Source organism: Sus scrofa, chromosome 11 (genome assembly GCF_054392235.1).
Source record: "Sus scrofa isolate SSC_HxYL_T2T_F1_AM1 chromosome 11, Sscrofa_HxYL_maternal_Yorkshire_Landrace_v2.0, whole genome shotgun sequence".
Lineage (NCBI taxonomy): Eukaryota > Metazoa > Chordata > Mammalia > Artiodactyla > Suidae > Sus > Sus scrofa.
The window spans coordinates 26,235,959-26,258,997 of record NC_139393.1 but is presented as its reverse complement, the minus strand read 5'-3'; the positions used below and the strand labels follow the sequence as shown (position 1 = coordinate 26,258,997).

The following is a 23,039-nucleotide window of genomic DNA, read 5'->3' as shown; positions in this document are numbered from 1 at the left end:
CCTTACAAAATGACAACTCATATTCATTTAGATCTTTGCCGTATTATTTCACTTTGTGACGATCCCAGGAAAACTTCGTGATAAATAAATTTCAGGAAATCTCATGTGTGCCCATTGTTTCCTGAAATTGATGTCAGTTAAATTGTGAGTCCTCTAACTATCACCCATTTCTTGTTCTACTGGGGCTACTGTTTAAACATCTAGTGAGTCCAGATTGTTTGAAATTAATTTCTTTTGTGTGTGTGTTTTTAATAATATATATTTTAATTGCTCAGTGAATTTTATTACGTTTATAGTTGTACAGCAGTCTTCACAACCAAATCGTATATGAAATTAATTTCTGAAAGATAGTGGGGAAACTTTGGGGAATTCTTACTGGTTATCCTGTTGATGAAGTAATGCTGTGAAACAGGTGCAGTGTTGTCCCTTAATAATATATTGCCAGGAATCGTTGTATTGGGAATTACTTCTAAATAGACTTTGTAACTAAATAACGTGACTGTTAAAATGTGTTGAATAGAATCCAGATGGGAAAAACCTGATGATTTCATTCCACACTCTGGCGATCTGCTTTCTAGTAAAGGCAGTGAAAAATCACGTGGCACCGAAGAAGCGTCCAAATCGTCAGATTCGCATAGTGACTCTGATGGGGAACGAGAAGCCAGAAAAGGAGAGGTCTCCACAGAAAGGGAAAAGATAAGAATAAAGTTTAAGGTAGGTTCCTGATGTCCTCTTTACAACAGTGGATTAACTTAGAAAAAGATCTGCAGGCTTCCTTCAGTTTTCTGGTAGGAGATAGAAATAAAACTGAAACACGCATTTTGGATAAATGGTTGTATCATTTATGGACATCTATTTGGTAGCAAGACAGTACATTGATTTTTAGACCTTCTAAGTTTGAGATGTCTCTGTAACATTCAGAGAGCTGCCCGAACATGCAAGTATGAGTGATTGGGCTAGAAATGCTCCTTTGAGCATCTTCAACATACTGGTAGTAATTTAAGTCTCAGAATGGACGAAGTAACCCAGGGAAATGACCTTGGGGAACATTCAGCATTAAACTGCAAGAGAGGAGTTCCCGTCATGGCGCAGTGGTTAACGAATCCGACTAGGAACCATGAGGTTGCGGGTTCGGTCCCTGCCCTTGCTCAGTGGGTTAACGATCCGGCGTTGCCGTGAGCTGTGGTGTAGGTCGCAGATGCAGCTCGGATCCCGCGTTGCTGTGGCTCTGGCATAGGCCGGGGGCTACAGCTCCGATTGGACCCCTAGCCTGGGAACCTCCATATGCCCCGCGAGCAGCCCAAGAAATGACAAAAAAAGAAAAAAAAAGGGGGGGGGGAGTTCCCGTCATGGCTCAGTGATTAACGAATCCGACTAGGAACACGAGGTTGCGGGTTCGATCCCTGGCCTTGCTCAGTGGTTTAAGGATCCAGAGTTGCTGTGGCTCTGGTGTAGGCAGGCGGCTATAGCTCCCATTCGACCCCTAGCCTGGGAACCTCCATGTGCCGCAGGAGCAGCCCTAGAAAAAAAAAGACCAAAAAAATAAAAATTTTAAAAAGTATGCAGAGAAAGAGAATTCAGTATCCCAGAAGTCAAAGGGATAGAGAGCATCAAGGGTTAATTAGGTCTGGGAAAAGGGAAATGTCCATTGAATTTTGTAGTAAGGAAGTCTTTGATGGCCTTGTAGCAGTTAGGTGTGTCAGGTGGGAAAGTTCAGCTGAAGGGGGATGAAAAGTGGTTCACAGTGTATATAGATGTGGTTTGGATATGAAATAAAAAGTAGAGATGACAGGATGGTGGTGATTTTTTTTTTTTTTTTTTTTTTTTTTTTGTCTTTTGTCTTTTTAGAGTCACACCCATGGCATGTGAAGGTTCCCAGGCTAGGGGTCCAATCGGAGCTACAGCTGCCAGCCGACACCACAGCCACAGCAACGCCAGATCCAAGCCGCGTCTGCAACCTACACCACAGCTCACGGCAGCACCGGATCCTTAACCCACTGATCGAGGCCAGGGATCGAACCCACAACCTCGTGGTTCCTAGTCAGATTCCTTTCCACTGCGTCACGATGGAAACTCCCATACTGATTTTTAACCATAAGAGATGTGTGGTGGTGATGTGTTTCCGTCAAAAAAGGTAGAAAGAGAATGCCAGCAAGGGTCAGTGGATAGGTTGGTTTTGATCAAAGAAGCTCATTTTCTGTAAGAGGTATGGTTATGAATGAGTTGGTATCCGGAAAAAATGGAAAGAGCCATGCCTTTTAGCCTCTGTTTACTCATGTATAAAGAAGTCAACATTGTTTGCTGAGAGTGAGCAGCTTCAGGGAGCTTGACAACATTAGCGGATTAAAATCGTCACTGAGCCAGAGTGGAAGAGGAAATGAACCAAGTAAGAAAATTGTCAGGTGGTGCCAAGTGCCCAGCCGTGGTGGGAAAGTCAAACAGGCGTTTTATTAGTATTAATAGTATTTCTGGAGTTCCCGTCGTGACTCAGCGGTTAACGAATCTGACTAGCATCCATGAGGATGCAGGTTCGATCCCTGGCCTTGCTCAGTGGGTTAAGGATCCAGCCTTGCCGTGAGCTGTGGTGTAGGTCGCAGATGCAGCTCAGATCCTATGTTGCTGTGGCTGTGGTGTAGGCCGGCAGCTGTAGCTCCGATTTGACCCCTAGTCAGGGAACCTCTATATGCTGCGGGTGAGGCTCTAAAATAAAAAAAAAAGTAGTGTTAATAGTATTGCTAGTTCTCCTGCTTTTGTGACCTTTCCAGGAGCACTGAGGAGCCTGGGTGCCAAAGTAGACAAGATACATTGATCCATGGTTGAGTACTGGCTTGAGAGGTGAAGGAATATCCAGGATGCTAGAGAGCGTATCCAGGCCTCACCTAGGATCTTGTCATTGCCTGCAACTTCTCTACCTACTCCATAAATTTTGGTGGAACTTAGGGTGAGGATTGTATCCCTTTGGTAGAAAACCAGCGACAAAGCTCTTTTTGTTTTTGGCTTTTTTTTTTGGTCTTTTTAGGGCCGCACCTGCTGCCTATGGAGGAGGTTCCCAGCCTAGAGGTCTAATGGGAGCTGTAGCTGCTGGCCTATATACCACAGCCACAGCTGCATGGGATCCAAGCCATGTCGGCGACCTACACCACAGCTCACAGCAACACCAGGCCCTTAACCCACTGAGCAAGGCCAGGGGTCAAACCTGCATCCTCATAGATGCTAGTCAGATTCATTTCCACTGAGCCACCACCGGAACTCCTCGACAAAGCTCTTCTGTAATAGAAATCTCATCATGTGTGGAGTGGTTTTTTGGTTTTTTTTCTTTTCCCCTTTGGCCATGCCCAGAGCATGTGGTGGTTCCCAGGCCAGGGATCGAACCCAAACCACTGCAGTGATAAAGCCAGGATCACCAACCCGCTCGCCACAAAGAAACTTGTCATAATGCATGTAGTTAAATTTAGGTAATCCAGCATCCAGCCTGGGACAGGTACGATTAATTGCAGGCAAACAAACTATTGCAAAATACAGATAAACAAAAACAAACTATAATCCTGCCACCTCCCAGAGAAATCAGTATAATACCTTGGTGTTATTGGTCTATAATAGTTTGTTGGTTTTTTTTTTTTTTAAGTTTTAATTATTTTTTTAAAATGGCTGCACCTGTGGCATGTGGACGTTCCCAGGCCAGGGATTGAATCCGAGCCTCAGCCTTGACCTACACTGGATCCTTTAACCCACTGTGCCAGGCCAGGAATCGAACCCGCACTTCTGCCATGACCTGAGTGGCTGCACTCAGGTTCATAACCCACTGCATCACAGCGGGAACTCCTATAATAGTTTTCTAGTCACACGTGTACATTGCTTGTAACAAAACCTGGATTCATACTCTAATAAGGTTTCATTATCAATATTCAGTTTAACTTGTCACAAAGACATTACATTAATTCTTCTGCCTCAGAAATAATGGATGGATAGTATTCCGTGGTATGAATATACAATTATTAATTCAGCCCTGTGTAGCTGAATATTTATCTTGAATAATGACTGGGGGGACCAGGAGAAAAAATAATTGGAGATACATTGCTTAGCAGTGTTAAAGCCTCTGCTGAAATTGGATATCATAAATTCTGAAGTCTCATCAGTCTGTATGGCCGTGTGATTTTTTTTTTTTTTTCCCCGTAGCATTTGACAGATTGATGGTTGGCTCGATTTGTGTTGGAATTTTAGGTCCTATGCAATAGATAGGCATAGGGACAGAGATGTTTAAGGGTGCTCGCAAAAGCGTGTTTATCAAGTGATTCTCTGTGGGCTGGGGCCCAGTAATGAAGGATGTAAAGTCTGGTTGAGACCCAGCAAACTCAGGATAATGGTTAAAGTAGCACAGACGGTAACAAGGTTGGACAGGAGGTGTAGCAGCCGTAAGGGAGCCAGAAACCCAAAAGAATAACACTGGTCAGAGCGTGGGCTTTGGGGGTTTAAGATTTCACAAGCGGGCGTATTTGAGTGATGACCTAAATTCAAATGAAAAGGAACCATAGGCATCAGGAATTAATATCTGAATACTACCTATGCACCAGGTGCTCATAGAAGGAAGATGCAGCATTAGGTGGCTGAACTATAGTGAAGGCCAAAGTCGTTGATTTTGTGGCTCATCACACGGAGGCTCGGGCGTTCTTAATCTCAAGGATGACAAGAGTTCGAATAGAGAGAACATGGTGCCAGAGTTGCCAGAGTCATCACATGATATAGAGTAGTGGAGTTCCCATCGTGGCACAGTGGTTAACGAATCCAACTGGGAACCATGAGGTTGTGGGTTCGATCCCTGGCCTTATTCAGTGGGTTGTGGATCCGGCATTGCTGTGGCTCTGGCGTAGGCCAGTAGCTACAGCTCCGATTCGACCCCTAGCCTGGGAATCTTCATATGCCGCGGGAGCGGCCCAAGAAATGACAAAAAGACAAAAAATAAAAAAATAAAAAAGAGAGAGTAGGGGCCAGAGGTCCACGGAGCAATGTGAGGAGTTGGGAGAGAGCTGTGTGGAAGGTGGTACGAGCCTCTGGGGAGGAGGCATTTATTGCATGAGGATCAACATATAAAGCATGACTTCAATAAAAATGTTTTTGGTTTTTTGTGGGTTTTTTTGGGTTTTAGGGCTGCGCCTGCGGCATATGGAGGTTCTCAGGCTAGGGGTCGAATCGGAACTCCAGCTGCCAGCCTACACCACAGCCATAGCAACTCAGGATCCAAGCAGCATCTGCGACCTCCACCACAGCTCACGGCAGCACCAGTTCTCCAACCCACTGAGCAAAGCCAGGGATCAAACCTGCATCCTCATGGATACTAGTCGGATTCGTTTCCTCTGTGCCACAACCAGAACTCCCCCAAATGTTTTATTTTTGAGATGTTCTGGCTTGGAAGCCGTCAGGATGCCATGGCACGCTGATGCCATGTCCTACCTCCTGTAATATCACAGCATAGGGCATGTATTAGCATCCATCCAGGGAGTTGCAAACAAAACAGTGTCCCAGGACTGCCACCCGACCAAGGTTGCACACTTTGCAAAGAGGCTGAAATCTAGCTCGCAGTCCACACCCTAAACCAGGTCAAGGGGCTTTGTGGTCCCCGATGTAGGGGTGCCGTAAAAGCACCAGCCTGTCCAGGGGCTCCTGTGGGAGCTGCTTCTACCTCAAGAAGGTGTCTCTTTCTAATTTCATGTAGTTACTAGTTGTATAGGTTAGTTAGTTAGTACTGTGTAGTTACCAGTGAGGTTCTGGCAATGTCCTCAACGTGAAGATGGATTTCATTAACACTAACAGGTTAATGGAGGTTTTTTTTGTTTGTTTGTTTGTCTTTTTGCTATTTCTTGGGCCACTCCCACGGCACATGGAGGTTCCCAGGCTAGGGGTCAAATCGGAGCTGTAGCCACCGGCCTACGCCAGAGCCACAACCACGCGGGATCCGATCCGCGTCTGCAACCTACACCACAGGTCACAGCAACGCCGGATCCTTAACCCACTGAGCAAGGCCAGGGATCGAACCCGCAACCTCATGGTTCCTAGTCGGATTCGTTAACCACTGCGCCACGACGGGAACTCCTAATGGAGTTTTTAAAAGAGGGAACAGATGTAGAAGTGTCTGGTGACATGGCATTAAATTCGAAAGGGGCACAGTATAAAGGGAGGTGTCAGTAAGAATATGGATATGTCAGTAAGGAGAGCAGTAGAGAGGAAAGGATAAAAAAGACCAGTTATGTCTCTAATGGTAGACTATTAATAGGGTCGTGTATTATTTTAAAAAGCACCCTTGGCCACGGTGTATTAGCATTTTAGACCTAATGAAAAACCTCATCAGGCTTCAGAGTTGTTTTATGTATGTTTGTTGTGTTAGGTGCAAATTTGAACTATTCAGTGAGTTAATGGATTATTATTTGTAAATCAGTAACAAGACTATGTTAAAGAAATTTTTTGTTCCGGCAGTTTTGCTTGAAGTCTGTTATTTCTTGACTTTGACATTCCAGGAAAAAAATAAAAATAGTGATAAAGGAACTGAACCAGAAACACAGAAAGGAAAAAAGACCCAAGGGCAGAATTCATCAGGTCCAAGTGAAGGAAAACCCAAGGCTCACAAAAAACCAAACCCTTATGGAGAGTGGCAAGAAATTAAGCAAGAAGTAGAGTCCCAGTAAGTACCTGCAACTTAATCCCACTGTTACTACAGTTATTTTATGCTCTGATGCTTCCATAAATTGCAGTACCTAATTTCAGGAGTAAGGTGCTCAATTAAAGTGTAGCTCATTTCTTTTATGTCTATAATGGTCTTATTTTTTCTAATTAAATGATTTGATTTGATTTTTGTCTTTTTAGGGCTGTACCAAGGCATATGGAACTTGCCAGGCAAGGGGTTTTCAAATTGGAGCTGCAGCTGCAGGTCTACGCCACAGCTGTGACAACACGGGGTCAGGTCGGAAGCTGCATCTGTGACCTACGCTGCAGCTTGTGGCAGTGCCAGATCCTTAACCCACTGAGCAAGGCCAGGGATGGAACTCGAATCCTTATGGATACCAGTCAGGTTCTTAACCCACCGAGCCACAACAGGAACTCCTTTTAAATATTTTTAATTGTAAGGTAATGTTTATTTTTAAAAAGAAGCTAAGTTTTTCTTTTTTGCTTTTTAGGGCCGAACCTCTGGCATATGGAGGTTCCCAGGCTAGGGGTCTAATCAGAGCTACACCTGCCAGCCTACGCCACAACCACAGCCACGCCAGATCCAAGGCAAATCTGTGACCTACACCACAGCTCACGGCAACGCCAGATCCCTAACCCACTAAGCAAGGCCAGGGATCCAACCCGAAACCTCATGGTTCCTTGTGGATTCGTTTCTGCTGCGCCACAATGGGAACTCCTGTTTTAATTCCTGCCACGAGATGACATTTGTATTGACCACACATGCCCACACTAACTGGCACCGTATACACAGGAGCATTCCCGCACTTACCATCAGTGTCCTCTCGGAGAAACAAACATCTGCATGTTCAATAAGTGCTTCATATGATCTCTCTAAAGACGAGAAAAAAGTTCTTGTTTGTTACCGTATTGAAAATGGCTTATGACATTTCACCTAAGGTTTTAAGTTTTTATTCAAAAAACAGCAGTTTTGGAGTTCCCTTTGTGCCTCTCATGGGTGAAGATCTCGACATGGTGTCCATGAGGATGCAGGTTCCATACCTGGCCTTGCTCACGGGGTTAAGGATCCCTCATTGTCACACGCTGTGTTGTCTGTCCCATATGTGGCTGGATCCCGCATTGCTGGGGCTGAGGCACAGGCTGGCAGCTGCAGCTCTGATTCAGTCCCCAGCCTGGGAACTTGTGTATGCCGCAGGTGTGGTGCCAAAAGCAAAAAAGAGAGCCGTTTTGTCAACTAAACAAGATCCTGGTAGACGTGTTACTTGGTTTACGTTGTTCCTATCAGTTACTGTCTTTGGATCATTTACGCAATGAAAGGAAAATCACTCGCAGCGCCACAGTTTGGTGTTTTTTAAATGCTAAAAAAACTTGAGGCGGGGGAAAAATGTATCTGTGTGAGTTAAGCAGTTTTTCTCTGAAATGTGAATGCTTTGAAATGGTAGCACAACTGCCCTGTGGATACTTTCAGAGTGAAGTTATTCATTGCTAAAACTGTACTTTAAAAAGTCGTATTTTTTCACCAGGTAGAATAATCCAAGTTTTGGGCCACTTTATATACTGTTCTAATAAGAATTGATTCCCTAGGATATCATACCATAGTATAACTTTGAACTGCTATTGGAATGTTATTGTTACATGTTCAGGTTGTATTTATGTTACTTAATGAAATATTAGGAAATGTGTATTTAATGCTATGCGGTGGTGCCGGGGCTCCATAAGTATATTGAAGTTGCAGGAATCATAGACTACATTAATTACTCCGAAATCTTTTTTTTTTTTTTTTTTTTTTTTTTTTTGCTTTTTAAGGCTACACCCGTGGCATATGGAGGTTCCCAGGCTAGGGGTTGAATCAGAGCTGTAGCTGCCGGCCTATTCCACAGCCACAGCAACTCGGGATCCATGCCACGTCTGCGACCTACACCAGAGCTCACGGCGACGCCGAATCCTTAACCCACTGAGCAAGGCCAGGGACCGAACCCGCAACCTCATGGTTCCTGGTCGGATTCATTAACCACTGCACCACGACGGGAACTCCCCGAAATCTTTCTTAAGTGACAATAGAAACATGGTCCTCCTTTATTTATCAGCATCTCCTATACTTCAAAGCTGAGATTTCTTAAAATTTCAGTATTTTCGTTTTCCATGTGATAAATACATTATAAAGCCATTCTTACTAAGTTTTGACCTAGTCAACCAGTTTAATATGTGATGGATTATGTCTGACCTCCTAAGTAGATTTACTGGGGAGGTTGAAACTTTTTTTTTTTTTTTTCATATTTTTATCAGTGTTTTGTATTTACCCTTCTGTGAATTGCCTGTTGATAGTCTTTGCAAATTTTTCTATTGAGGTATTAATCTTTCCTTTCAGAAGCTCCTTATGTAGTACAGAAGCTAGCCATTTATCAGTAGTGGTTATTATGGATTTTCCACATTTGTAGTTTGACTTTTATTTGTGCTTATAATAGTTTTTGATGTGTAGAATTTTGTAATATTTAAATCTTCTGATCTCTTTTTTTCTTTGTGATCTATTTTATTGATATTACCCTTTTTCATCTAAAAGTCATATATATATATATATATACTTGTATTTCCTTCTGGTTTGTGTGGTCTTTTTAATGTAGTTATTTAATCCATCTTTAGTAATTTTTATGCATTGTAAAAGATGAGATTCTAAAACAATTTTTTATCTTACCCAGCAAAATAATTTTGCCAGTACTCTTCCCTGATTTTTAAAAATTTTTATTAAAGTTGATTTACAATGTTCTGTCAATTTCTGCTGTACAGCAAAGTGACCCAGTCATACATACACACACACACACACACACACACACACACACACACATTTTTTCTCACATTATCCTCCATCGTGTTCCTTCACAGGTGATTAGATATAATTCCCTGTGCTATACAGCAGGATCTCATTGCTCATTCTTCCCTATTTTTAAGTGACACCTTTTTTTTTTTATCTTGTGTTTAATTTTCAGATTTACCAAGTGTGTTTCTAGCTACCTATTCTCTTCTATTAGTCCATCTATCTTAAAGGTTTAATTATTGCGATTTAACTATGTCCTTTTATGCGGCACGTGGAAGTTCCCAAGCTAGGGATCGAACCTGAGCCACTGCAGTGACAATGTCAGATCCTTAACCTGCTGTGCCACAAGGGCACTGCCCGTGACTTTTTTCTGTTAATTCTACTTCCTATTTATTTCATGTCCTATTTATTTTAGTTACATTTTCAAACCCAGTATCACAATAAGGAAAGTTGCTATTTCTGTTTTGTTGCTGATTTCAGTGGAAATATCTTTAAAATGTATATTGAGGATTGTGAGTTCCAGTCATGGCTCAGCAGGAACAAACCCAACTAGTATCCATGAGGATACGGGTTCGATCCCTGGCCTCGCTCAGTGGGTTGAGGATCCAGTGTTGCCGTGAGCTGTGGTGTAGGATGCAGACATGGCTCAGATCATGAGTGCCTGTGGCTGTGGCGTAGACCAGCAGCAGCAGCTCTGATTTAACCACTAGTCTGGAAACTTCCATATGCCTCAGGTGTGGCTCTAAAAAAAAATAATAATAATTATGTTGAGGATTGGATTGATTATTGGCTTAAGATACATAATCTCTGTTATGTTAAAGAGGTATGCTTTATTCCTAGATTGTTCAAGGATTATTATCAGACATAGATTTATAGATTTTGGTGAATTTCAGTAATCATAGCTCTTCTATGAAAAACTGATTGGGAAATGATGATCTGTAGTTTTATTTTTGTTGGATTTATGATACCTTTATGAGACTTTTATATATGATTTATGCTAAACAATGGATTAGGTAGCTTTCCATTTCTTTAATGCTATAGAATAGTTCATAGTTTCCCAGGGATTAAAAAGCTTAAAAAAAAAACCCTAGTAAAATCTTCTGGTCCTGGAGTTCTAGGGGGAGGTAATTTTTGATAGCTTTTCAGTATCTTGGTTACCGTCTATCTGTATGCCATTAGGCAAGTTGCCAAATCTCCCTGAGCCTCAGTTTCCTCATCTGTAAAATGAGATGATAATAGTTCTTACCCTATTTCTACTTTATTGTGGGAAATAAAATAGAAAAAAACAAATTAACACCTTTAGCACCATGTTGGCACTCGGTACCTAGAACACCTAAACACTCACTGACTGTTACACGCTACAGCTGATGGGGGGCCAGGGGGAGTAGCTTCCCCTAGTTAGCTCTAGTAGTTCATATATTCTTCCCCTAGTCTCATATTTCATTAAGGGCTTAAAATTGAAAACTTTTGGTAATAAACTTTCTGTACTTTTGAATTTTTCAGGTATTTTTTAAAATCCTTCTAAGTTTTATACTTTCTTGCAATGGTATTTGCTAACGAATTTTTCCATCTGTAAGACTCTATAATTGATATACACTGTGTAAGTTTAAAGTGTGCAGTGTGTTGATTTGATAGACTTAGGTTGCATAGTGATTACCACAATAGTGTTAGCTAACACTTCCCTTATGTCACACTTAATAACCATGGTTTTTATTCGGTTGGCTTGTTGAGCTTTTTGTGACGAGAACTAGTAGGCTTGGGGTTCCCAAGTGGCTCAGTGGTTCACGATGGTTCACGAATCCAACTAGGAACCATGAGGTTGCAGGTTCGATCCCTGACCTTGCTCAGTGAGTCAAGGATCCGGCGTTGCCATGAGCTGTGGTGTGGGTTACAGACGCGGCTCGGATCTGGCACTGCTGTGGCCCTGGCATCGGCCGGCGGTGACAGCTCCGATTCGACCCCTAGCCTAGGAATCTCCATATGCTGCGGGAGCGGCCCTAGAAAAGACAAAAAGACAAGCAAACAAACAAACAAAAGATCTAGAAGGCTCTTAGCGACTTTAAGGTGTATAATACAGTGTTACCGTAATCACTGTGCCACAGATGAGATCCCCCAAACTGTTCTTCTTAGTTATAACTGGACGTTTGTACCTGAATCTCCTCTTTTTCCCCCACCCCTCAGGACCTGATAACCACCTCTGTACTCAATTTCTGTTGAGTTGGGGTTTCTTAGGTTTCACATCCAAGTGGTACCCTGCAGTATTTGCCCTTCTCCATCTTAACTTACTTCACTTAGCACCGTGCGCCCCAGGTCCTTCCATGTGGTCACAGATGGCAGATCTCCTTCCCATCTCATGGCTAAATAACATTCCACCATGTGTATCTACCGCATCTTCTTTATCCATTCATCTGTTCCTTATCTTGGCTGTTGTGAATACTGCTGTCGTGAACACCAAGATACAGGTATCTCTTCAAGATTCTGGGTGTATATCCTTTGGGCTTATATGCAGAGGTGGGAATCTTGGATTCTATGGTAGTCCTGTTTTTAACATTTCAAAAAACCCCCATACTGTTATCCGTAGTGGCTGTACCAGTTCACATTCCTACCAGCAGTGTTAAAGGTATCTGTTTGCTCCACATCCTTACCAACACTTGTTACATCTTGTGTGTCTTAAATTATTATTAAAGGATAGTTGATTTACAGTGTTACGCCAATTGCCAATTTCTGCTGTACAGCAGAGTGACCCAGTCATATATATATTCTCCTTCTTATATTATCTTCCATCATGGTCTAGCCTCAGAGATTAGATAGAGTTCCCTGTGCTATACAGCAGGACCTCATTGCTTATCCAGTCTCAGTGGAATAGTTTTTGTATCTACTAACCCCAAACTCCCCATCCATCCCACTCCCTTCCCGCTCCCCCTTGGCAACCACAAGTCTGTTCTCTATGTCTGTGGGTCTGTTAGATAGGTTCATTTGTGCCATGTTTGAAATTCTACATGTAAGTGATAGTATATGGCATTTGTCTTTCTCTTTCTGACTGACTCCATTTCGTTCGGTAATCGCTAGTTGCATCCATATTGCTGCAAATGGCATCATTTCGTTCCTTTTTGTGGCTGAGTTCATGCCATTTTGTGTATATGTCACATCCTCTTTATCCGTTCATCTGTCGATGGTCATCTAGCTGCTTCCATGTCTTGGCCATTGTAAACAGTGCTGCACTGAACATAGAGGTGCGTGTATCTTTTTGAATTATAGTTTTGATGTGTGCCTGGACAAAACTATAATGCAAAAAGATACGTACACTTCTTGTCTTTTTAATACTAGCCATCCTAAGAAATATGAGATGATTTTGCAGTTTTGATTCACTTTTCCCTGTCACTTTGTGATGTCAAGTACCGTTTCATGTACCTATTGGCTATTTGTGTGCCATCTTTAGAAAATGTCTGTTCTGGGAGTTCCCATTGTGGTTCAGTGGGTTAAGAACCCAGCGCAGTCTCCATGACGATGTGGGTTCAATCCCTGGCCTCAGTAAGTGTGTTAAGGATCCAGTGTTGCCACAAGCTGTGATGTAAGTCCCAGATGAGGCTCAGACCCAGTGTTGCCGTGGCTGTGGCGTAGGCCTCAGGTGCAGCTCTAATTCGATCCCTAGCCGGGGAACCTACATATGCCACAGTGCTAACTTTGCTTTAAGGGAAAGAAACCTCTTTTGTTTGATTCCCGTCCACTGCTGCTTGTGCACTGCTTTCAGGCCTTCTCATCACACCCTGGTCCCTTTCATTGGTCTCAGTGCTCTCAGACAGGTTTTGTTTTTTTTGTTTTTTGTTTTCATTTTAATGTTTACTTTTTGTTTTTTTAGGGCTGTACCCCAGGCATATGGAAGTTCCCAAGCTAGGAGTCCAATTGGAGCTGCAACTGCTGGCCTACGGCACAGATAGCAAGGCCAGATCTGAGCCACATCTGCAATGTACACCACAGCTCACAGCAACACTGGATCTGTAACCCAGTGAGCAGGGCCAAGGATCAAACCCGAATCCTCATGGATACTAGTTGGGTTCGTTACCACTGCGTCACAATGGGACAGGTTTTAGAGAAATATATTCTCTGTATGACATCGTCTTTAGATCTGCAATTCCTTTTCGTGGTCCACTGAATAAATCCTAATTTCTCTAACTCTCAAAAAAAAAAAAAAAAAGTTCCCCTTGTGGCTCAGTGGTAATGAACCTGACCAGTATACTTGGGTTTGATTGATCCCTGGCCCTGCTCAGTGGGCAAAGGATCTGGCATTGCTGTGAAGCTGGGTGTAGGTCACAGACACTGCTCAGATCCTGAGTTTTCTGTGGCTGTGGCATAGGCCGGCAGCTGCAGCTCCAATTCGACCCCTAGCCTGGAAACTTGTATATGCTGTGGGTGTGGCCCTTAAAGAAAAAGAAAAGAAAAAAGTGTCTATTCAATTACTCTGATCATTTTTTAATGGGATTATTTGGGGATTCTTTTGTAATTGGGTTATATGGATTCTTTATGTATTTTGGATATTAATCCTTTATTGGATGTATGATTAGCAAATGTATTATTCCACCTTTTCTCTCTTTTTTTTTTTTTAGGGCCACACTCGCAGCTTGTGGAAGTTCCCAGGCTAGGAGTCAAGTTGGAGCTACAGCTGCCGGCCTACACCACAGTCACAGCAACACCAGATCCTTAACCCACTGAGCGAGGCCAGGGATCAAACCCACATCCTCATGGTTCCCAGTCAGGTTCCTTAAGCACTGAGCCACGAAGGAAACTCCCCATTCCACCTTTTCTTTTGTTGATTATTTCTTTTGCTTCTGAGAGCTTTTTAGTTGACTTCGTCCCACTTTTTGATTTTTGCTGTCACATCCCCAAAACCATTGTCAAGCCCATTATCAGAGCTTTTGCCTTATCTTTTCTTCTGACAGTTGTACAGTTTCGTGTCTTATGCTTAAGTCTTTAATAAATTTTGAGTCAGTGTTCGTGAGTGATGTAAGATGGGCTACAGTTTCATTCTCCTGCATGTGGTCACCTGCCTTTTCCAATACCAATTATTGAAGAGACTATGTATCCCCTATTGAATATTCTTGGCTCCTTTGTCAAATAGTAATTGACCCTACACGTGAGAGTTTTTTCTGGGCTATCAGTCCTTTTCCATCGGTCTTTGTTTCTGGTTTTGTTTTTGTTTTTGTTTTAGGTTTGCATCTGCAACTTGTGGAAGTTGCCAGGCTTGGGGTCAAATCGGAGCTGCAGCTGCCAGCCTATGCCACAGCCACAGCAATGCCAAATCTGAGCCATGTCTGCAGCCTACACCACAGCTCACGGCAATGCCGGATCCTTAATCCACTGAGCGAGGCCAGGGGTCAAACCCACATCCTCATGGGTATTAGTCGGGTTCTTAACCTGTTGAGCCACAACTCCCTGTGTTTCTGTTTTTATGGGACTATGACATTGTTTTGTTTAGTTTTGCAGTCTAGTTTGAAGTCAGGAACTGTGACGCTCCTGGCTGTGATCCTTCTCAGGATTGCTTTGACTGGGGATCTTTTGTGATTCCATACAAATCATAGTATTGTTTTTTTCTATTTCTCTGAAAAGTACCCTGGCATTTTTATTGGGATTTCTTTAAATCTGCAGATGCCTTTGAGTAGTATGGACAGTACAACAGTACTAATTCATCTGATCTGTAAACACAGGATATCTTTCCAGTGGTTTGTATTTTCAATTTCCTTCCATGTCTTACAGCCTTCAGTTTATATACCTGTTACCCCCTCAGTTAAATTTATCACTTAGTATTTTATTGTGTATGATGCAGTCTGAATGAGACTATTAATTCTTTTTTAGATGTTTCGTTGGTGTATGCAAACGCAACAGATTTCTGTTTTTTTGATCTTGTGTCCTTCAACTTTACTGAATTCATTGATTAGTTCTGACAGTTGGCAGGTGGGTGTCTTTAGGGTTTTCTAGGTATGAGATCATCTTATCCTCAGAGAGAGAGAAATCCTTTTCACTTTGGATGCCTTTTTTTTTTTTTTTTTTTTTTTTTCTTGCCTGATTGCTCCGACTAGGACTTCCAATACTATGTCAAATAGGAGTGGTGAGAGTGGGCACCCTTGTCTTGTTCTTGATCTTGGAGAAAAAGCATTTAGACTTTCACCACTGAGTATGATATTAGCTGGAGGTTTGGCATGTGATGTTGAGATATGTTCCTTCTATTCACAATTTGTTGAGCATTTTTCTCAGGAAAGAATGTTTTATTTTCTCAAGTGCGTTTCTATTGAGACAAGATTTTTACCTTTCATTCTATTAATGTGCTGTATCGCAGTTGATTTGCAAATGGTGAACCATCCTTACATCTCAGGGATAAATCTCACTTGATCATGGCGTGTGGTCCTTTTAATGTCCTGTTGAATTCAGTTTGTTAATACTTTGTTGAGAACTTTTACATCTGTATTTTTCAGGGATGTTGGTCTATAATTTTCTTTCCTTGTGGTGTCCTTGTCTGGCTTGGATATCAGAGTAATACTGACCTCTTAATGAGTTTAGGAGTGTTCGCTTTTCAGTTTTTTGGAAGAGTTTGAGGAGGATTCACAACTCCTTTAAATCTTTTGTAGAATTCACCAGTGAAACCATCTGGTCCTGGCCTTTTTTGTGTTGGGAGATTTTTGATGACTGCTGGTTCAATATCCTTGTTACTGGTCTGTTCAGATTTTCTATTTATCATGATTCCTTTTTGGTAGGTTCTATGTTTCTAGGAATCTATTCATTTCTCCTAGGTTATGCAATTCGTAGGTATGTAATTGTTCATAGCAGTCTTTTATGATCTTTTCTATTGCTGTGGTATCAGTTGAAGGTCGTTTACTTTCATTTCTGATTTTTTGTCTTCTTTTTTTCTTAGTCTAGGTAAAAGTTTGTCGAATTAGTTTTTCATTTCAATAAACCGGCTTTTATATTTCTTAATTGTTCCTATTCTTCTGGTCTCTATTTCATTTTTTTCTACTCTGATCTTTGTTATTTCTCTCCTCCTACCCTGGTCTTAGTTTGTTCTTCTTTTTTTAGTTCCTTGAGGTGTAAAGTCAGGTTGTTTATTTGAGAGTTCTTTTTTTTTTTTTTTTTTTTTGATCTTTTCAGAGCCACCCCCTCAGTATATGGAGGTTCCCAGGCCAGGGGTCCAATCGGAGCTGTAGCCACTGGTCTACACCACAGCCACGGCAGCGCAAGACCAGAGTCACAGCAACATGAGACCCAAGCCACATCCGTGACCTACACCACAGCTCACAGCTACACCAGATCCTTAACCCACTGAGCAAGGCCAGGGATTGAACCCGCTTCCTCATGGATGCTAGTTGGGTTTGTTAACTGCTGAGCCATGATGGGAACTCCGAGATGTCTTTTTTTTAATGTAGGTGTTTATCGCTATAAACTTTCCTCTTTTTGTCTTTTTTTTTTTTTTTTAAGGGCCACACCTGAAGCATCCATGGAGGTTCCCAGGCTAGGGTTCAAATTGGAGCTTTAGCTGCCAGCCACAGTAACACCGGATCTGAGCCACCTCTGCGACCTACACCACAGCTCACAGCAATGCTGGTTCCTTAACCCAGTGAGTAAGGTCAGGGATCGGACTTGCGTCCTCACGATCCTCGTCAGCTTCATTTCCCCTGAGCCATGATGGGAACTTGTAAACTTTACTCTTAAAACCTCTCTTGCAGCATCCTGGTGGTTTCGGTACATGTATTTCCACTTTCCTTTTGTTTGAAGATATTTTTTGAGTTCCCTTTTATTTCTTTTTTGACTTCATACCTGTTCATGAGTGTGTTAACTTCTATATATTTGTGAATTTTCCATCTTTCCTCCTGTTATTGATATATGGTTTTTTACCATTTTGGTCATAAAAAATACCTGGTATGATTTCAGCCTTCTTATATTTGCCAAGATTTGTTTTGTGGCCTAAAATAGGATCCTGGAGAATGTTTTGTGTACTTGAGAAGAATGTGTATCTTTTCTCTTGATGGTGTTCCAGAAGTTCCATAGGCTTTCTTCCTTCTTTACCCTATTTTTTCTCCTCTGATTGCATATTTCAAATGATCTGTCTTCAGACTCACTGATTATTCTGCTTGGCTTAGTCTCCTGTTATAGCTCTCTATGGAGGGAGTTCCCTTTGTGGCTCAGCGGTTAATGAACCCAACTAAGATCCATGAGGACGCGGATTCAATCCCTGGCCTCACGCAGTGGATTAAGTATCTGGCATTACCATGAGCTGTGGTGTAGGTCACAGACGCCGCTCGGATCCTGTGTTGCTGTGGCTGTGCCATAGGTTGGCAACTGCAGCTCCAGTTCAGCCCCTACCCTGGGAATGTCCATATGCCACAGGTGTGGCCATAAAAAGAAGAAAGAAAAAAAAAAACAACTCTCTCTGTAATGCTTCAGGACAGTTATTATACTTGTTTGGTTCTTCTTTTTTTTGTGGGGGGAGCTTTTTAGGGCTGCACCCACAGCATATGGAAGTTCCCCAGGCTAGGAGTTGAATTGGAGCTACAGCTGCCATCCATGGCCACAGCCACAGCTACTCCAAACCCGAGCCACATCTGCGACCTACGCCTCAGCGCACAACAATGCCAGATCCTCAGCGCCCTGAGCAAGGGCAGGAATCAAACCCGCGTCTTCATGGATTCTGTTCGGATTCATTACTGCCAAGCCACCACGGGAATTTCTTCTTTTTCATTTTTTATCTCTTTGCTGAATTTCTCATCTCGTTCTTGTTTTCCTGGTATCATTAAATTATTTATCTATATTTTCCTGTAGCTCTTTATGCATCTGTAAAATAATTTGGAATTCTTTATTGGATAGTTCCTGGATCTTCATTTCTTTGGGCGGGTTCCTCGAGCTTTCCTGTATTCCTTTGGTGGAGACAGGTTTCTCGGGTATTGTAGCAGCCTTGTGTAGATATCTGCACGCTTGCAAAAGGAATCGCCTCTTGGAGACTTCTTGGACTGACTCCGATAAGCGCCCTCGGGTGGAGGGCGCTGTGGCGCCAGGTCTCGTGGGTACGAGGCACCGAATGAGGGGACATATGGCAGTGCTGGGTCCAGGGGCATGCGTTATTTCTTCAGCTCAAGGCCCCTGGGATCCAACAACTGTGTGGTTCTTAGCGAGCGCTGCAGGGGTTCTGCAAGGGCTGTTGGAGTCCTCAGCAGCGCTTCCAAGACCAGCAGCTCGAGACCAGGGCTGGCCGTGGTTGTGAGTAGCTCTGGTGGTGGGCACACCCCCAGCCTCAGATGCCTGTGCATGTCATGGTAGGGGCCAGGCAGGCAGCAAAGGCCAGGACCACCTACAGGTTCCCTGACAGCCTCAGGGACCCTGGCTATCCGTGTGCTCTCCTGTGGCTGCACAGCCTCGCGCTGAGGGTACACACGGCAGCGGAGGCTGGGGTCAGGGGCCAGGCCAAGGCCATGCAGTGAAGCAGATAACTGCAAATGAACAAACATGGTCATGCAGGCCACTGACACAATGTGGTCCCCCAAAGGGAAAATAAATTAGAAGGAGTTATAGTCCTAAAAAAAGACAGAAAAGTTAAACCGAAAAGAGAGTATTTCTACTCCAAGTGCCTGGTGCCTTGTCTGGCTTATAGTAGACATGCAGTAGCTGCTGTTGTTATTATAATAACTGCTCTAGATCTGCCATAGCCCTTCACACTTCTCCTGGCCTCCAGGAAAGGGTTTTCTCTCCTTTTTTCCCCCCAGAATCAGGATGAATGACTACGTGACCTGGGTTCTTCTGAGATTGAAGAGTATAGGTCTTCACTCTGCTCAGATGGATTTTCTCAACTCTTAATATCTGGGATTTTTAACATTTAAGCCTCTTATTACTTTGTGGATTTTTTGTTTGTTTGTTTTTTGTCTTTTTGTCTCTTTAGGGTCGCACCCGCGGCATATGGAGATTCCCAGGCTAGGGGTCCAATAAGCCACATCTGCGACCTACATCACGAGCTGTGGCAACGCCAGATCCTTAACCCACTGAGTGAGGCCAGGGATTGAACCCGCAACCTCATGGTTCCTAGTCGGATTCGTTAACCACTGTGCCATGACGGGAACCCCGCCTCCCATGACTTTGTATTCCCTTCTCTGTCCTGTCATCAGTCTTCCTTTCCTGCTGACCAGGTAATCATTTGGTTTCAAGTGATAGAAACTTGAGTTACCTTAATTTTTTTAAAAAAGATTATTAAAAAAAAAAAAAAAAAAAAAGATTATTAGTTCAGAGATTCCCCGGAAGGTTCGACCTACAAGCTGTAGAGGGTGGGGGCAGGAGTTGGGCTGGGCCTCAGGCATCACTGGAACCAGGCCCAAAACACTGGCAGGATTGTCTGTCCCCATCCTGCTTTTCTTTGCATGCCAGCTTTATTCTCCGTCTTTGCGGAACTCCTCTCTCTAAATAGGAGGATAGGTGGCTCCCAGCCGGTTTTATATCCTTAGCCACTAGGGAGTTAAACATATGATCTTTCTGGTCCGTGTTCAAAGAGCTCGCGGATGGGACCAGTGAGTGTGGCCTGACTTACTTGCTCTCTCTTAGACCAGTTGACCGTGTAGAGGGTGGGGGGCTCTCAATAGGCTCAGATTGATCAGGTACTGATCTCTGGGACGAGTCAGCTGAGTATGTACACTAGCCATGTGGGTGGTTGAAGGGCTGCTCCCTGGAAACGAGCTGCCAGGCAAAGAGTCACACCGAGTCTCCGACACCAGCACATCGGGATTCCGTGGGTTTCATCTTGCTCTGGGTAAGCCCCCAGAGTCCTTGGGAGTGCATGGCAAAATCCGTTCCCGCCGCTCCTTCTCACTGAGCCATCTGTGTACCTTACGCTGCTAATCAAATATAAGTACAGGCATTTCCTTCGGTGAGGGACCCAGCAGGAACAAAAGAACAGATGGGCCTTCTCCTCATGTAGCCACCTAAGCAGGTGCTTAGTATCTTAATTGTAAAATCAGTATTTTAAAATAGTTTCGTGCTCCAAAATGACTAGCTTCTGACTTCTGTTATTATTAGAAAGATGATCTTGTGGAGTTCCCATCCTGGCGCAGTGGTTATTGAATCTGACTAGGAACCATGAGGTTGCGGGTTCGATCCCTGCCCTTGCTCAGTGGGTTAAGGATCCACTGTTGCCGTGAGCTGTGGTGTAGGTTTGCAGACGTGGCTTGGATCCTGTGTTGCTGTGGCTGTGGTGTAGGCTGGCGGCTACAGCTCCAATAAGACCCCTAGCCTGGGAACCTCCATATGCCGTGGCAGCGGCCCTAGAAAAGACAAAAAAGAAAAAAGAAAGATGATCTTGCGACTGTGGTGGACTCCCATGTTATGTGAGAGTTTGTCTTATTCTGCCCAATAACGGTTTGATTTTTCCTTTCTGCTCTAGTGAGGAGGTAGACTTGGAACTTCCAAGCACTGAAAATGAATACATGTCCACTTCAGAGGCTGATGGTGGTGGGGAAGCCAAAGTGGTTTTTAAAGAAAAAACCGTCACTTCTCTTGGCGTCGTGGCAGATGGAGTGGCCCCCGTCTTCAAAAAGAGAAGAATTGAAAATGGAAAATCTAGAAATTTAAGGCAACGAGGTGACGATCAATAATTGTAAAAAAGCTTTTTCGGACACCCTTTTTGGACAGGATGGAGACTCTACATCTTAAAAGCTCCTCCGTGTTTACTGTACAGTATCTCAAAGGCCAAAAATTTAGACTGACTCTAAATGTATTTTATGTGAATTTAAAATAAATCTTTTTTCATGTGAAACTGATTTCTGTTCCTAAAACGGAAGCCTACCACATTGCATTGTAATACAGTGTATTATGTTCAGTGTCTAAAAATTGCTAGTATGTCATAATATAAGATGCTATGTATCTGTTATTTTAAAACCTGGAAGAGTAAGGCCTTTATTCCATTTTTTCCTCATATGAACATCCTTGTACTGCTGCACTGAAAATGCATTACTTTTACACAGTGATATTATCCGAAACAATAAGAATTCGACCACACAGGAAAAGATTCACAGCCCGTGATGATTCCATTCTGAGGCTCCTGGCAGAAGGCCGATGTAGAACGTGCATGCAGGAGTTCCCGTCGTGGCGCAGTGGTTAACAAATCCGACTAGGAACCATGAGATTTCGGGTTCGATCCCTGGCCTTGCTCAGTGGGTTAAGGATCCGGTGTTGCCGTGAGCTGTGGTGTACGTTGCAGACATGGCTCAGAACCCGCGTTGCTGTGTCTCTGGCGTAGGCCGGTGGGTACAGCTCCAATTGGACCCCTAGCCTGGGAACCTCCATATGCCATGGGAGCGGCCCTAGAAATGGCAAAAAAACCAAAAAAAAAAAAAAAAGTGCAGCTTCCCTTACTGGATTTAAGGTCAAGGGCCAAGAACCAGGACTGCAGCTCAGGTAGTGCTTCCTCTGGAATAAAAATTGGACTAAAAGTAGAGAGCTCTGTCTGCCTAGCTCAATGCAAAGCAACAACCACTGCTGAAGCATTTTCCCTTGAAGCCGAGCACTGTGCTAAGATGAACAAGACATACCCTGTTCACAACTTCTTATTCCCATGGAGCCCTTTTTTCCCTAGTCATGCACTCTGAGTGGTGGCCTTATATGTATTGGAAACTATTTTTTTGGATTTATTTAAACCATGTAGATGAAGGCTTGAACAAAAATAGTAAGGTCTCTGGCTTCAGCAAACGGTGTTAGTGTTCTTTGGACAAATCGGAAATTTCCCATTTCCTGCTTAAATGTCTGAAAAAGTGGGATTTTCTTATTTAATCCATTTCCCTTTATTATTCAAATTCTTAAAATTATATTTTTTATAAATTGTACAGTAGTTCGCATTTTGTAGTCAATATTTGTCTTTTTAAGGTTATTAGTGTCCATGTAAGAAAATGATAGCTTATTAAAAACCTTACGAAAGAGTGAATTAAATACTGGGGTTTTGTTTTTTCTTCTAATACAGATCAGCATCGCCTTAGCACTGGTGAGATACTATTTGCAGACGTGTCTTTATATTTGTTCAGTGTCCTTATTTAGATATGTCATGAATGAATAGCATTATGGAGAAGTATTTTACATTTTTGAAGCCCATTTGTCATCTACCGTATGTAATAACCGGTATTTTGGTACTTGACTCTCTTCAGTTGGAAAAAATAATAAGACTGTTGTAAGTGGAATAGTGCTGTATTTTACCCACGTATTTACTGGCCCATACAAAGTATGCAATTGAAGACATTTTAAAAACCATACTATACATCATTATGTAAAGTGTTTCTCTTTGTTTTTTGTTTTTTTTTTTCAGGGGCTGCACTTGCGGCATATGGAGGTTCCCAGGCTAGGGACTGAATCAGAGTTACTGCTGCTGGCCCACGCCACAGCCACAGCCATGTGGGATCTGAGCCACATCTGTGACCTACACCACAGCTCATAGCAACACTGGATCCATGACCCACTGAAGGGAGGGATCGAACCCACATCCTCATGGATGCTAATTGGTTTCTTTTCCACTGAGCCACAACGGGAACTCCCTAAAGTGTTT

The 23,039-nt window shown here is 43.0% G+C and overlaps 1 protein-coding gene across 12 annotated transcripts in view; it reads left to right on the top strand.

Moving 5' to 3' along the window:
* The window catches only part of WBP4 (WW domain binding protein 4), a 38,425-nt gene extending 15,993 nt beyond the window's left edge, over positions 1-22,432 (top strand). For 5 of the 12 annotated variants that reach the window (XM_021065641.2, XM_084981908.1, XM_021065640.2 and 2 more), the window contains 3 exons: positions 521-714; positions 6,510-6,673; positions 20,892-22,432. In XM_021065641.2, the coding sequence (XP_020921300.1) occupies positions 521-714; positions 6,510-6,673; positions 20,892-21,102 (569 nt within the window). In that variant the 3' untranslated portion in view covers positions 21,103-22,432. Of the gene's footprint in view, positions 1-520; positions 716-6,509; positions 7,803-8,528; positions 9,263-10,179; positions 13,683-20,891 lie in introns of those variants that run through there. The other 7 variants (XR_014819589.1, XR_014819590.1, XR_014819587.1 and 4 more) reach the window with 5 other exon arrangements.
* Positions 22,433-23,039: the final 607 nt, after the last annotated feature.